This window comes from Rhincodon typus, chromosome 1 (genome assembly GCF_021869965.1).
Source record: "Rhincodon typus isolate 14 chromosome 1, sRhiTyp1.1, whole genome shotgun sequence".
Lineage (NCBI taxonomy): Eukaryota > Metazoa > Chordata > Chondrichthyes > Orectolobiformes > Rhincodontidae > Rhincodon > Rhincodon typus.
In genome coordinates, this window is record NC_063332.1 from 33,386,350 (window position 1) to 33,397,206 (window position 10,857).

The window sequence follows — 10,857 nt, forward strand, 5'->3', positions numbered from 1 at the left end:
TGCTGGATCAGTGGTAATTTTAAATCGGAGATAAAAATTTTATCAGGCAAAAGGTATTAAGGGATATAGCTCAAGAGTAAGTATATAGAGTTTGGACACAAATCAGCCTTGACCTCACTGAATGTTAGAACAGGATTGAGGAGCTGAATGGCCAACTCCTGTTCGTACGTACCTAGGAGCTGGTGACAATCCTCACCAACCGCCACACCCCCCGCCATAAGAATTAACCTCACAATAAAACAAAAGCCTTGATTAGGCTTTGAATACCTCAATTTTGTTAGCATGCCACTTCCTTTATTCTCCAGTTAACCAAAATTAAGCGTCTTTTATGAAATCCACTGAACTTATTTGCTGCATATAAAATATTGGAAAAGAGAGAGAAAGAAAACAGGCTGATGTTTATGTTGTCCTTTTAAGAGATAGATCTGGATTCTTCTTTGGCATGATATCTGCATTATAAGAACAAAAACAGAAGTTGTTAAAAAAGCTTAGCAGGTCTGACAGCATCTGTGAAGAAAATCAAGAGTTAGCATATCTCTGATTTTTGTTCACAGATGCTGCCAGACCTACTGAGCTTTTCCAGCAATTTCTGCTTTTGTTCCCGATTTGCAGCATCTGCAGTTCTTTCAGTTTTTAATCAGAATTATAGGAGTTTGGTCCTTTTATGTTGCAATATCAAACTTGACAAGAGGCAATTGCAACTCTTGTGTCTTGAGTGAACTAATTCAGTTTTCTTAAAGAAATTTAAGGTGAGGATGGAGCACCGATGGAAAAGCAACACCTTATGAGTTGAATCCATTAGTTCTGTTGCTTCGAGTATGTGCTGATTTGTCCCACAGCTCATGGAATGCCAAGTGTTACTTGGTGTGAGTTGTGAATTCTCCATGTATTTTGGAGCAAAGTTTTGCTTCTACAGGAGGCAGTAGAGACTTGTATTATTATTTATATATTACGTATCACATCATTGCCGAAGTTTTTATCTTAAAATTGGGAAACCCGTGGTGCAGCACACCGAAAACACATTGAAATGACCACACATTACATAACCATTAATGTGGTCTAGCAACGCATTTGTTTGAGAGGAGAGGGTATTTTCTCTGTATTCCTGAGTTACAGAAGCAATAACAGCACAGACACAACTCTACAAAGTCTGTGAATTTCCATTGTCAGGTAAAGAACACAGAACACACATAAAACACGAGTTTATAAAAATGGCACATTTATTGCTACAGAACTGTCATGTACATGACTGCTTGGAATAACTACTGATGATAAACAGGTAATGGCCTACATCGAGCTGGCCTTTGAATACTCCAGCAAACAATCTGTTCGGACATTTCTACAAATCTGAAAAACACCAAAAAAACATGAAAAGTTGAGGCACTCGAGCCACACAAATGGGAAAAAGGTGAAATAGGTTTTTTTTCTTCACTGCTGCAGCTATTTGTAGTCGCGACATCATGCGACTTACAACTAAAACGCTACCATACAGTTCATCTCAGTAACACATGGTAAAATAACATCTTTTAAATAGTAAAATAAAGTAACAAACTTTTACTCAGAATGATTCCAAAAATCTACAAAGAGAAATATTCAGAATCCGAGAATTTTTTTTTCAAGATCCATGGTATAAAAGGATTGCTCCTGCGAAAAATAAGCCAAATATATTTTTTTCTTTAAATTTAGCTTTTATAGGGTGTACTACAGTCTATTTCATAGCAAAAAGAGCACTAGACAAAAGAAGCTTTATAACAAAAAGCCAGGCACTGATACATGGTAATTCTCTGCTTTTCTCTTCACTTAATTGCATCACAAGTACAAGAATGAAAAAGGCCACAGTTCATATTCTCACCATTACATATGTCTATAATACTTGAAATGAGCATGGTAAACCAGCACTGCACAAGATGAATAAGAGTCCATGAGAAAAATGTCTGTAAAAGTGGGCTCATAAAAGCCTTGGTGCCCCATTTTATGGAATTACTTCTCCTTTTTAAAATTTTACCTATATATTTTTCCAGTCAGCTATAATTGGCTAATGTTTGTGCTTGTTCATATCAAACGCTAAATCATTTCTGGAGAGTGTTCACTTTTGTTTTTATTAAGAATTAAAAAAAAACTTGCCTGATACAAAAAAAATTACAAAAAGGAAAATAAAACAAAAACTGAACAAAATTTGAAAAAAAAAAAATCGGAAGACTGGATAAATTTACAAATTGCATCACTGGTTCAATTGACAGTTTATAGGCGTTAGTGTTAATTACAGCTACATTGAAGACAATGGATACTGATGAGTGAGCAGTTTGATTCAGTTTATGAACTGTCATAGGCAGGGAAGTGGATCCATTAATAAGACTAAGGTAATAAGATATTGATTTTTTTTAAAAAACTTACTTGATATTATGCAGACATTTTTGTTAAGTGAAATGTTATAACTCTTTTGCACATGTTGACCAAATAGTGTCTCAGATGATAACATCTGCAGTACATCCTCAACTAAATCAACAGAGGTATTGTAAATGTCATATTTTGGCATAATCAATTGTGTGTCACGTATTCAAATCAAACAGTCTCTAAACAATAGTACATCAAATAAAATTCCTCATACATTGTCATTCATTATCATTAATGGCACAAGTTTTCAAATGGTATGTTTATGGAATTCATTCTACTCAAGATCTTAAACAGCAAAGCTAAGAAACCCTATCCTTCCCTGAACAAAACTTGAAACTTGGATTCCTGGTTAAATAAATGCTAACAGTAAACTGCACTATCCTTTTTAAATTCAGGTATAATCTTCCATGTCTTAATTACTTATTATATCAAGACCAAAGGAATGTTGTTACAGTGTAACGAGTAACATATACTCGAAGGAAGCCTCTATTTGCCAGCTCATATTTAGACACACAAAAGTAGCTCAACTGACAACACACACAATTACTATACCCATCAATGCCTGACCATGTGTGCTGTTGTACGTCCTTAGCCATTTTCTTTCCCATCATACTCTTCTTTAAATGGTGAGAATTCACTCCGGGTTTGAAACAATCATCTCATTACCTCCTCTACATATAAACCACACCATTTCAAATCAACTCTGACATCCAATGCAGTCAAGAGATGGAAGGAGAAACCTATTGGAAGACATGTCTTTAGCATGGTAATGTTATCTTAACAGTAGGATTCCAAACCATTTGGCATATAAAATGATGAAGTAGTTAATCACTGTGGTTACAGCTGGAATCATATCTCGACTGGTTTACTGCACTCAATGTTGTTGAACAATTCATTAACACCTGCCTGTAGTAGGTCAGTAATCTAACCATGTAAGCATACCACACTCACCTTATATAGCTTATTTGTGCAGCTCTTCACACTACAACAGTTAGCCCATAAGTAGTCAACTTTCATTCATCTGTATCCCAATGTACTTTAAGAACATAAGATGGAACAAAACAACAGGAGTAGGCTATTCATAGCCTTAACACATTCAATTAGACTGTGGTTGACCTATACCTTAACCCTATTAACCCTCCTTGACTCCATATCTCCTAATGACCTAAGTCTTTTATTAACAATTATACTTCTCACATAAGCAGTAGCTACGAGAGTAATAACATTTCAGTTCTCATCACGAGTTTAGATTATAGCCTTTTTGAATTGATGTTGGACCTTGAGGTGCTGTGCTCTTTCTATAAGAACAGCACATTAAACTCATTTCTACTTTACTTTAGTTAAGTGATATTGCTCCTTTCCAATTCACAGCATCAAATGGAAATCAACTGTTTGCTTGATCCACCTCCATGCATACAAAAGTATCATGAACTGCCCATCAAAATACTGAAACCCTGTACACTCACAAATGTAATCATTATCTACAATATTCAACAGCAGAGTGATTTAGATCAAACATTTAGTAGGTAATAAATTTGAAATACCTTATTTTGTTCCTTTTTTGAAATAAGTTTCCAGAAATATGTGTGCTTGTAAAATTCCTTGACAATGCTACTTGAAATTTTACTATCTTGTTTAAACGAGACACTTTTTAAACCACAGGGATTCCATTGTATTTCTTTTTAAAAGCAAAACAAAACCTCATGACATATTCAAAAAACACAGAATGACTTTTAAGTCTACATGTAAAAATATAACTTTTAGCTTTTACACAAAGAATTCAAACACGGCTGCAAAATTTGCCTGTCACTTCATATAACACACAAAGTTTTGCAATTTTGTTTTAAAGTGATAGTTAATTACCATAAGGGAGAGGAGATGGACCATTTTTCTTCCATTTTTGTCGTCGTTTTACACCAAAACGTGACTTTCTTCTAAAACTCTGCTTGAAGCAGAGGTCATATTACTGCCAGGAATGTTTCAAGTCTACACAGTCTAAAGTGTAGGAAATATAGACTCCTAATAGTTTGGTAAGCCTTACACTTGGAGAATTTTCAGGCCACGCACATACACTAAAATTCCAGTGCTGTTGTATTTTGTTTTAAAAATGATATTTTAAGAGCATAAACCATTTCCACCCTCCAAACTAGTGTATGTGCTCTCTGCACAAGAATGTAAACAAAAAGAAAACAAATGATCAATAATGACTTCTCCCAACTCCCACATTAATGCTTACTTTTATCATGTTGAATATAACAAAATCTATATTATGATTATTGGTGGGATTTTTTTTTAAAACTATGTACAATATATGAAACCCCTTTTATGTTGTTAGTCGCTATGATTTTTCCTCATGCATAAACTAATGCTGGTCAGCGTCCTTCACAAATAATGCACACTTTCTCGATCGTTATTGCTAAGTTCTTTTGAAAGAAACACTAGAAAACTGACAAGTTTCTCGAAGCCCGTCGTTTGTTTGTTTTTTGCGCTCGGGCTTCTAGACCTTGCTGCTCTTGTCAATGTCACAAGCTGCATATCCACTATCGATAATCGTCACTGTTTTTATTTTCGTCTCTAATCTACTACAGTACTTTTTTTTTGTCGAGAGAAAGAAAACCAAGAGAAGCTTAAGTATTAACCACTTTAAAACATGTTAGCAGGCAGTGTTAGTATAATTGCTTTTGGTGCTGATTGATGAAAATGGTTATATTTTAATCCATTGTGCTGTGGACAGTTTCCTTCCCTTCAGCACTTGGTGCATGGAAATGTGCTTCGTTTCTGGGACTGGACAAGTTCAAGCATTCCATGATAAATTTTATTTTTCAGCACATTCAGATTTCCACGCGGTTTGTGCAGAGGGTAGCAAGAGTGCTCTGATATCCGTTTTGTTTTTGACTATACGATTGCGTGTCCTTAACAGTGGCCTGAGTTCTCCCCCCAGATTCCCGCTACAATAGAATCTGGATCAGCATGTACCTGAGCCAAGGGTAAGCACCTCCCACATTTCATTCCCATTCATGCTCTCATCCTGTATAAGTTCTGAACCAGGGGCTCGTCAGGATTCAGCTGCATTGAATCCCTTCATTATTTATAGTCTGGTAAATGGAACCCCAATCAATACTACAACAATTTTTATGTTCTGTGACTTTAACCCTCTGAGCACAGAAAGGCTGATGCTGCTTTCAAGTGACAAACTGTTTGTGCGAGAACAACGAACACAAGTTCTTTTACATTTTTTTGGGGGGAGGGGAAATCTTGGGAAGAAAATATAAAGGTGTGGCGCTGTACTCAAATAGTGGATTGGTATATTAAACAACAGACTATGTATTAGTTCCAAATGCTAAGATGCTTATTGCAGCTTCCTTATTCGAGAGGGAAAGGGTGGGCCGTGACCTCCTATGGAAGCAGTGAATAGGGGAGACACCCAAATTCTGTTCTTCCACATCTCAAATTGATCACTTACAAATTCACATTGAGAGAGGTGCCTGGAGCAAGAAGCCAGCAAGTACTCTCAATGCATGCCACAAAACACTACACATTGGCAGGGAGGGCAGTTATCAGTGAACTAAAAACAAATTTAGGGAATGTACTGATTCTGATGCTTTCTCAATTCATTGTACAAACTGAATAAAGTTTTTGGACTTTACTGCAGTGCTCAAAGGGTTAAATAACAACTTCAGACAAAATCTAGCCTGGCATCACTTAATTCTCCACAGATACACTATTTGATGGAAAATAAGACTCCTTTCAAGCAACACAAAACTGGCTATAACGCCAGGTTTATGCAGCTGGCATTTGTTGAACGTTGTATACCAGTACTGATCATTGAACCAGTAGTATAGATAGATCCTAATCTCAAAGCCGCTAATGAACCTGTATGACCGTAGTGAGGGGGGGCTCCTAGTAGAAGCTTACTAGATGTTTCCCAAACTCGCAAAATCCAATAGAGACTTGGATTACTAAGTATTAGCAAGTCTGGGTCCAGACAGGGAACTATAGTGGGTGAGATCTGGCTTGGATTCTGATGTTCCTGCCAATGGAAACCTATGTAATAAATTACCTCAGGCCACAAGATCTGCTTAAGATCCCCTCTCGAGCAGTTCTAAATGAAATAGCTCCCCAGTCAGTACGAAAATCTGTCCAACAGGAAGAATGCAGAGAGAAATTTACTACTAATTATGTTGCCTCCTAAAATTTCCAACACAGAATTTAACTGACTCTGAATCATTCGAAGTGGATGTTACACCTTTAGCACTGCTCCACTTCAATCACAGAGATATTTCTGCTTTAACTTAGACAGATTTGCCTCAGTAGGGACTGAATAAAAAGGAAAATTGCCTAGGTCTATCACTACTTTTTAATGCATAACTTCTTCACAGAGAAAATGCAACTTGTGCAACGACTGTGCACTGAGATGGTCAGCATGTGTGCGTAAGTGTGCAGCTCTTGTTCGTTTTAAATGAGCATTTTGCTTTTATAACCTAACTTTCTTTACACGTAGAAGTAAGCTGCTACTTCACGTTACATTGCATAAATATATCTGCAGTAGACCTGCCTAAAGCACTTGTTTTCACTACTCCTGACATGCATAGAACTAAGCTGACTCTTCAGATTGATCATAGGCAAACCTCTGCGCAGAACTATATTATCATCCAAGTTTAGTACAAATGCTTAAAAAACCTAAGTGGAAAGCTTCTTTAACCAGAACATTTACAATAAATCAAAAAGAGTGAATTGCAGGATTTCTTCTCATCCAGGAGTCACACCAGTCATATGGAGTAGAATTTTTTTTTTTAAAGAACTATTATATATACACACACCATACACATATAGTATTAGATATCATGGTAAAAATGGAATGCAAATGGATTTTTCTGCCGTTATAATATTTTGTATATATTATAGTGGAAACCTCCATTTACCCTTACTTTAGGGTTCCCATATTCATAACTGATCATTATATTGTCTTGTTCTCCACTTGCTATATTATTGTCCTTTCAATTTTTGCCCCTAGTATTCTAAAGGTCCAGTCAGTCTGGGGCATGTTTTGATAGACACCGGCTACTTCACTTGAAGCAGCGAGCTCAGCTAACAGATTTCAGCAGGTTGTTTTAGCACAAGGGGGATTGCAGTGAAGTCCAAATGCCAACCACATGAATTTTCCTGCACAATTCACTGGCTGGTAATCAGGAATGAGAATATTGACTGACATTTCCCTCCTCCTGTCTAGAAGCACAAAGGCTGATTGCAGCAGCCACACCACCTTCTTGGTCGAGATCAGCTAACTAAGCAAGGTTTACGGATTGAGCCTGGGGTCGTTCCTGGTTTCTAAGGTCCAGTTCACTGAACAGTCCCTTCGTCCATCAAGTCATTGAGGTAAGTTTCCACTTACTGTCCTAATTACAGAAACAACAAAGCACCCTCCAAAAGGAAGAAACGTAATTTAGTAACAGTGCCATTATGAATTTTGTACCCCAAACTATTCATTTTTTTTTTTCCTGGATTCCACATAACAGCCATGCTGACCACTGCCATTATATCACATTTAAATTCAAAAAAAAAGCTTTCATGTTGATTTTAGTTTCCAATATAAACAATTCTTGCTAAAAGGCAGAGGATGTGACCTATTTTCCATCAAATACTCCATAACTGCAGGAAAATGACAGGAATAAAAATCACAAAAGAAAAACACAGGCATCGCAATATACATACGGATTACACCACCAACAGACCCATTATTCCATCCGTTATTCCCATGCAGACAAAGGAATGGCTAAGCAGTCATCACCTAAGTTACCATTAGGACAGTTGCTGGTTTTTGTGAATACTGGATGTTGACGGGCAGCAAAGCTTCACTCTCTCCAGAGAACAAACACTAGCTGACTAGAACACCAACAAAACAAAATAATGTTAAATTGTATTTTTTTTTGTTTTTTTTTTATCAGAAGTACACTTTTCATTATTGCAAGGTTACGATTTCAAATAAATATTTTTTTCAACCTACAAATTGATTTTTTTTTAATTTTATTTTTTTACAGAAGTTCAGGCACAAATGCATTTTCCACAGTGTGGAGAAGATTGCCATTCAGTCTCTAGGCTGTACATTAACAGCTTGCAATATACTGCTCAACATTCTGAATGATATGTTTTGAGTTTGTCCCCCAAGTTGTACTTTGCTTGTTGGGAATGCAGTATTCTCTTTTTTTTCCTTGCTCATTCTCTCTCGTGTGTGATTCATTTTCGTGACTGCTTTTAATGTGTCTCCGTTTTACAAAAAAAGGGGAGTGGGCAGAATGTTTACATTGTTGTAAGATAATACAGTTGTCAAGGAAATGGTCTCTCACTTATTTTTTGTTGATCTGGCACCACGGGCCTATAGAAACAAAAAGAGAAAAAGAGGTTAATCAATAATATTTCTATCGTACATTCTTTTCCAACTTCAGTTTGCATCTCATCTGAGGGTGGGACTCATAATTTTGGTACTTGTCCAAAAATCCATTCCTGGCATGATTGTTGAGACTACTTAACTCTGGTGGATATCGTTACTGAGCCTCATCTTAATTTATTGTCCACACTCACATACTCTTTCAAACAAGAGAACAGAATAATGAATGAATAGCAATTATAATACTGTGGTGAAAATTTCTTTCACCTTAACTTAAGGCACTAAAACTATTTCTATCACACGCACCATCATCGCAGTTAAGAAACTGGCTTGGAAGAAACCACAGACTCCCAAGGCTCTCTGTTTCATAAACCACACCTCCTACGTAGTGTCTGTGCAATGAACTGATTAGCTGATCGTTCTGTTTGGATCATTTATTTTCAAAGATCTTTGGATTATTTTTCTTCAAATCTCCTTCATAAAAAAATAGAATTGTTCCTAATCATGTGAATACAGCATATCATAGGATTAAATGTAAACAGCTAAAAACATGAATACAGATAGGATGAGCCAAATGACTTGCTTCTGTAATGCCGAACAATTCAAAAGTGTCCAGGACTATGTAGGAATCAGCAGCTTGCTCTTCTACTCCTCATTCCTTTCTCCCCTGCAGCCTTATGTCTGCTGTGTGATTTCCCTTAATCTTGATAGAAGGCCAGAGTCAACCTGACTTTAAAGACCTTTAAAAATGGTGGGTGTGGTGGGAAGCAGACATCCTGCTCCCATTCTCAACGGATCTCATTTTTGCTGGCCGGGGCAGTGGGGATGAGTGCTAAAGTCATACAGGGCTACTTTTCCAGTTTCGATGGATTTATCCCATAGTGAATGGAGTTATGGATTATTGTAGACATAAATACCCTTGAAGGCCACGTAAGATCTGTTTCGGAGATATGATTTAATAATTTTGAAGTATCCAAACCTTTAAACTGAAAAGAAGCAGGCTGAAGTTGTCACTTGCAGTTAAATAAACACCCTCTCCCTGACTGAATTAATTGACAGGCTGTCTGGTGTACCATCTGTATTTGCAGTTTTGGCAGCATTCTTTCTTAATATTTCTCAAGGGCTGTTATTACAGCTCAGCTCATTATGAGTGCTTGGCTGAGTTTCAAAATCCGCACTTAGCTACAATCTCCCTGGTCTGGGGTGGGGGGGCTGAGTTCCCACTTTGATTGGCAGTTCATGGAGGCTACTATAGGATTAAAATCCGAAAGAACTGCGGATGCTGTAAATCAGAGACAAAAACAGAAATTGCTGGAAAAGCTCAGCTCACCTGAAGAATTCCGAGGAAGGGTCATCAACGTGAAACGTTAACTCTGATTTCTCTCCACAGATGCTGCTAGACCTGCTGAGCTTTTCCAGCAATTTCTGCTTTTGTTACTATAGGATTAGCTGTTTTTGATGTGCTCATTGCATTGAATGTTTCTTTGTTCTTATAGCCTGCTGAACACGAAGGGATTTTAAATCTTTGAATGGGTTTCACAAGTGGGAGTTTTTACTTAGTTTCAAGTCTACACAGATTATTAATAGATTATTAGAAGTTTACAGATTACAAAGTGTAGAGCTGGAGGAACACAGCAGGCCAGGCAGCATCAGAGGAGCAGGAAAGCTGACATTTTGGGTCAGGATCCTTCTTCAGAAATCTTCGTTATTTTTTCTGGGCAAATAAGTTTTGGACAGATGAAAAGCAACAATTAATTCTCTTGACAGCTGTGGACTCGCAGTTTTTTCAGTTATTAGGAGCCTAATTTTCCCTGAAAAACCAGATACAAAAAATTTTCAAGAGATGATGGATTTAATTAAGGAATATTACAATCCCAAGCCTTCGCTAATTCTGAGACGCTAACAGTGTTACTCGGCAAGATGAAAAAAAGGGAATCTGATTTGGGATTTTTGACCAGGTTAGGATGACTGGCAGAAGCATGTGACTTTGGTTTAATCCTTAATGAGTTGCCCTGCGACCATTTGGTATGTGGGATTAATGATGTAACCATGCAAATGCACCTACTAGCTGAAGCCCA

The 10,857-nt window shown here is 37.1% G+C and overlaps 1 protein-coding gene across 11 annotated transcripts in view; it reads right to left on the minus strand.

Annotated features, from left to right (window-relative positions):
* Positions 1–1,202: 1,202 nt before the first annotated feature.
* The window catches only part of LOC109911130 (transcription factor 4), a 551,558-nt gene continuing 541,903 nt past the window's right edge, over positions 1,203–10,857 (minus strand). For all 11 annotated transcript variants that reach the window (XM_048596040.1, XM_048596052.1, XM_048596047.1 and 8 more), the window contains one exon: positions 1,203–8,767. Coding sequence is in view for 1 of the 11 variants with exons in the window: in XM_048596066.1 (XP_048452023.1) it covers positions 8,739–8,767 (29 nt within the window). In the remaining 10 variants the exon portion in view is untranslated. The remainder of the gene's footprint in view (positions 8,768–10,857) is intronic.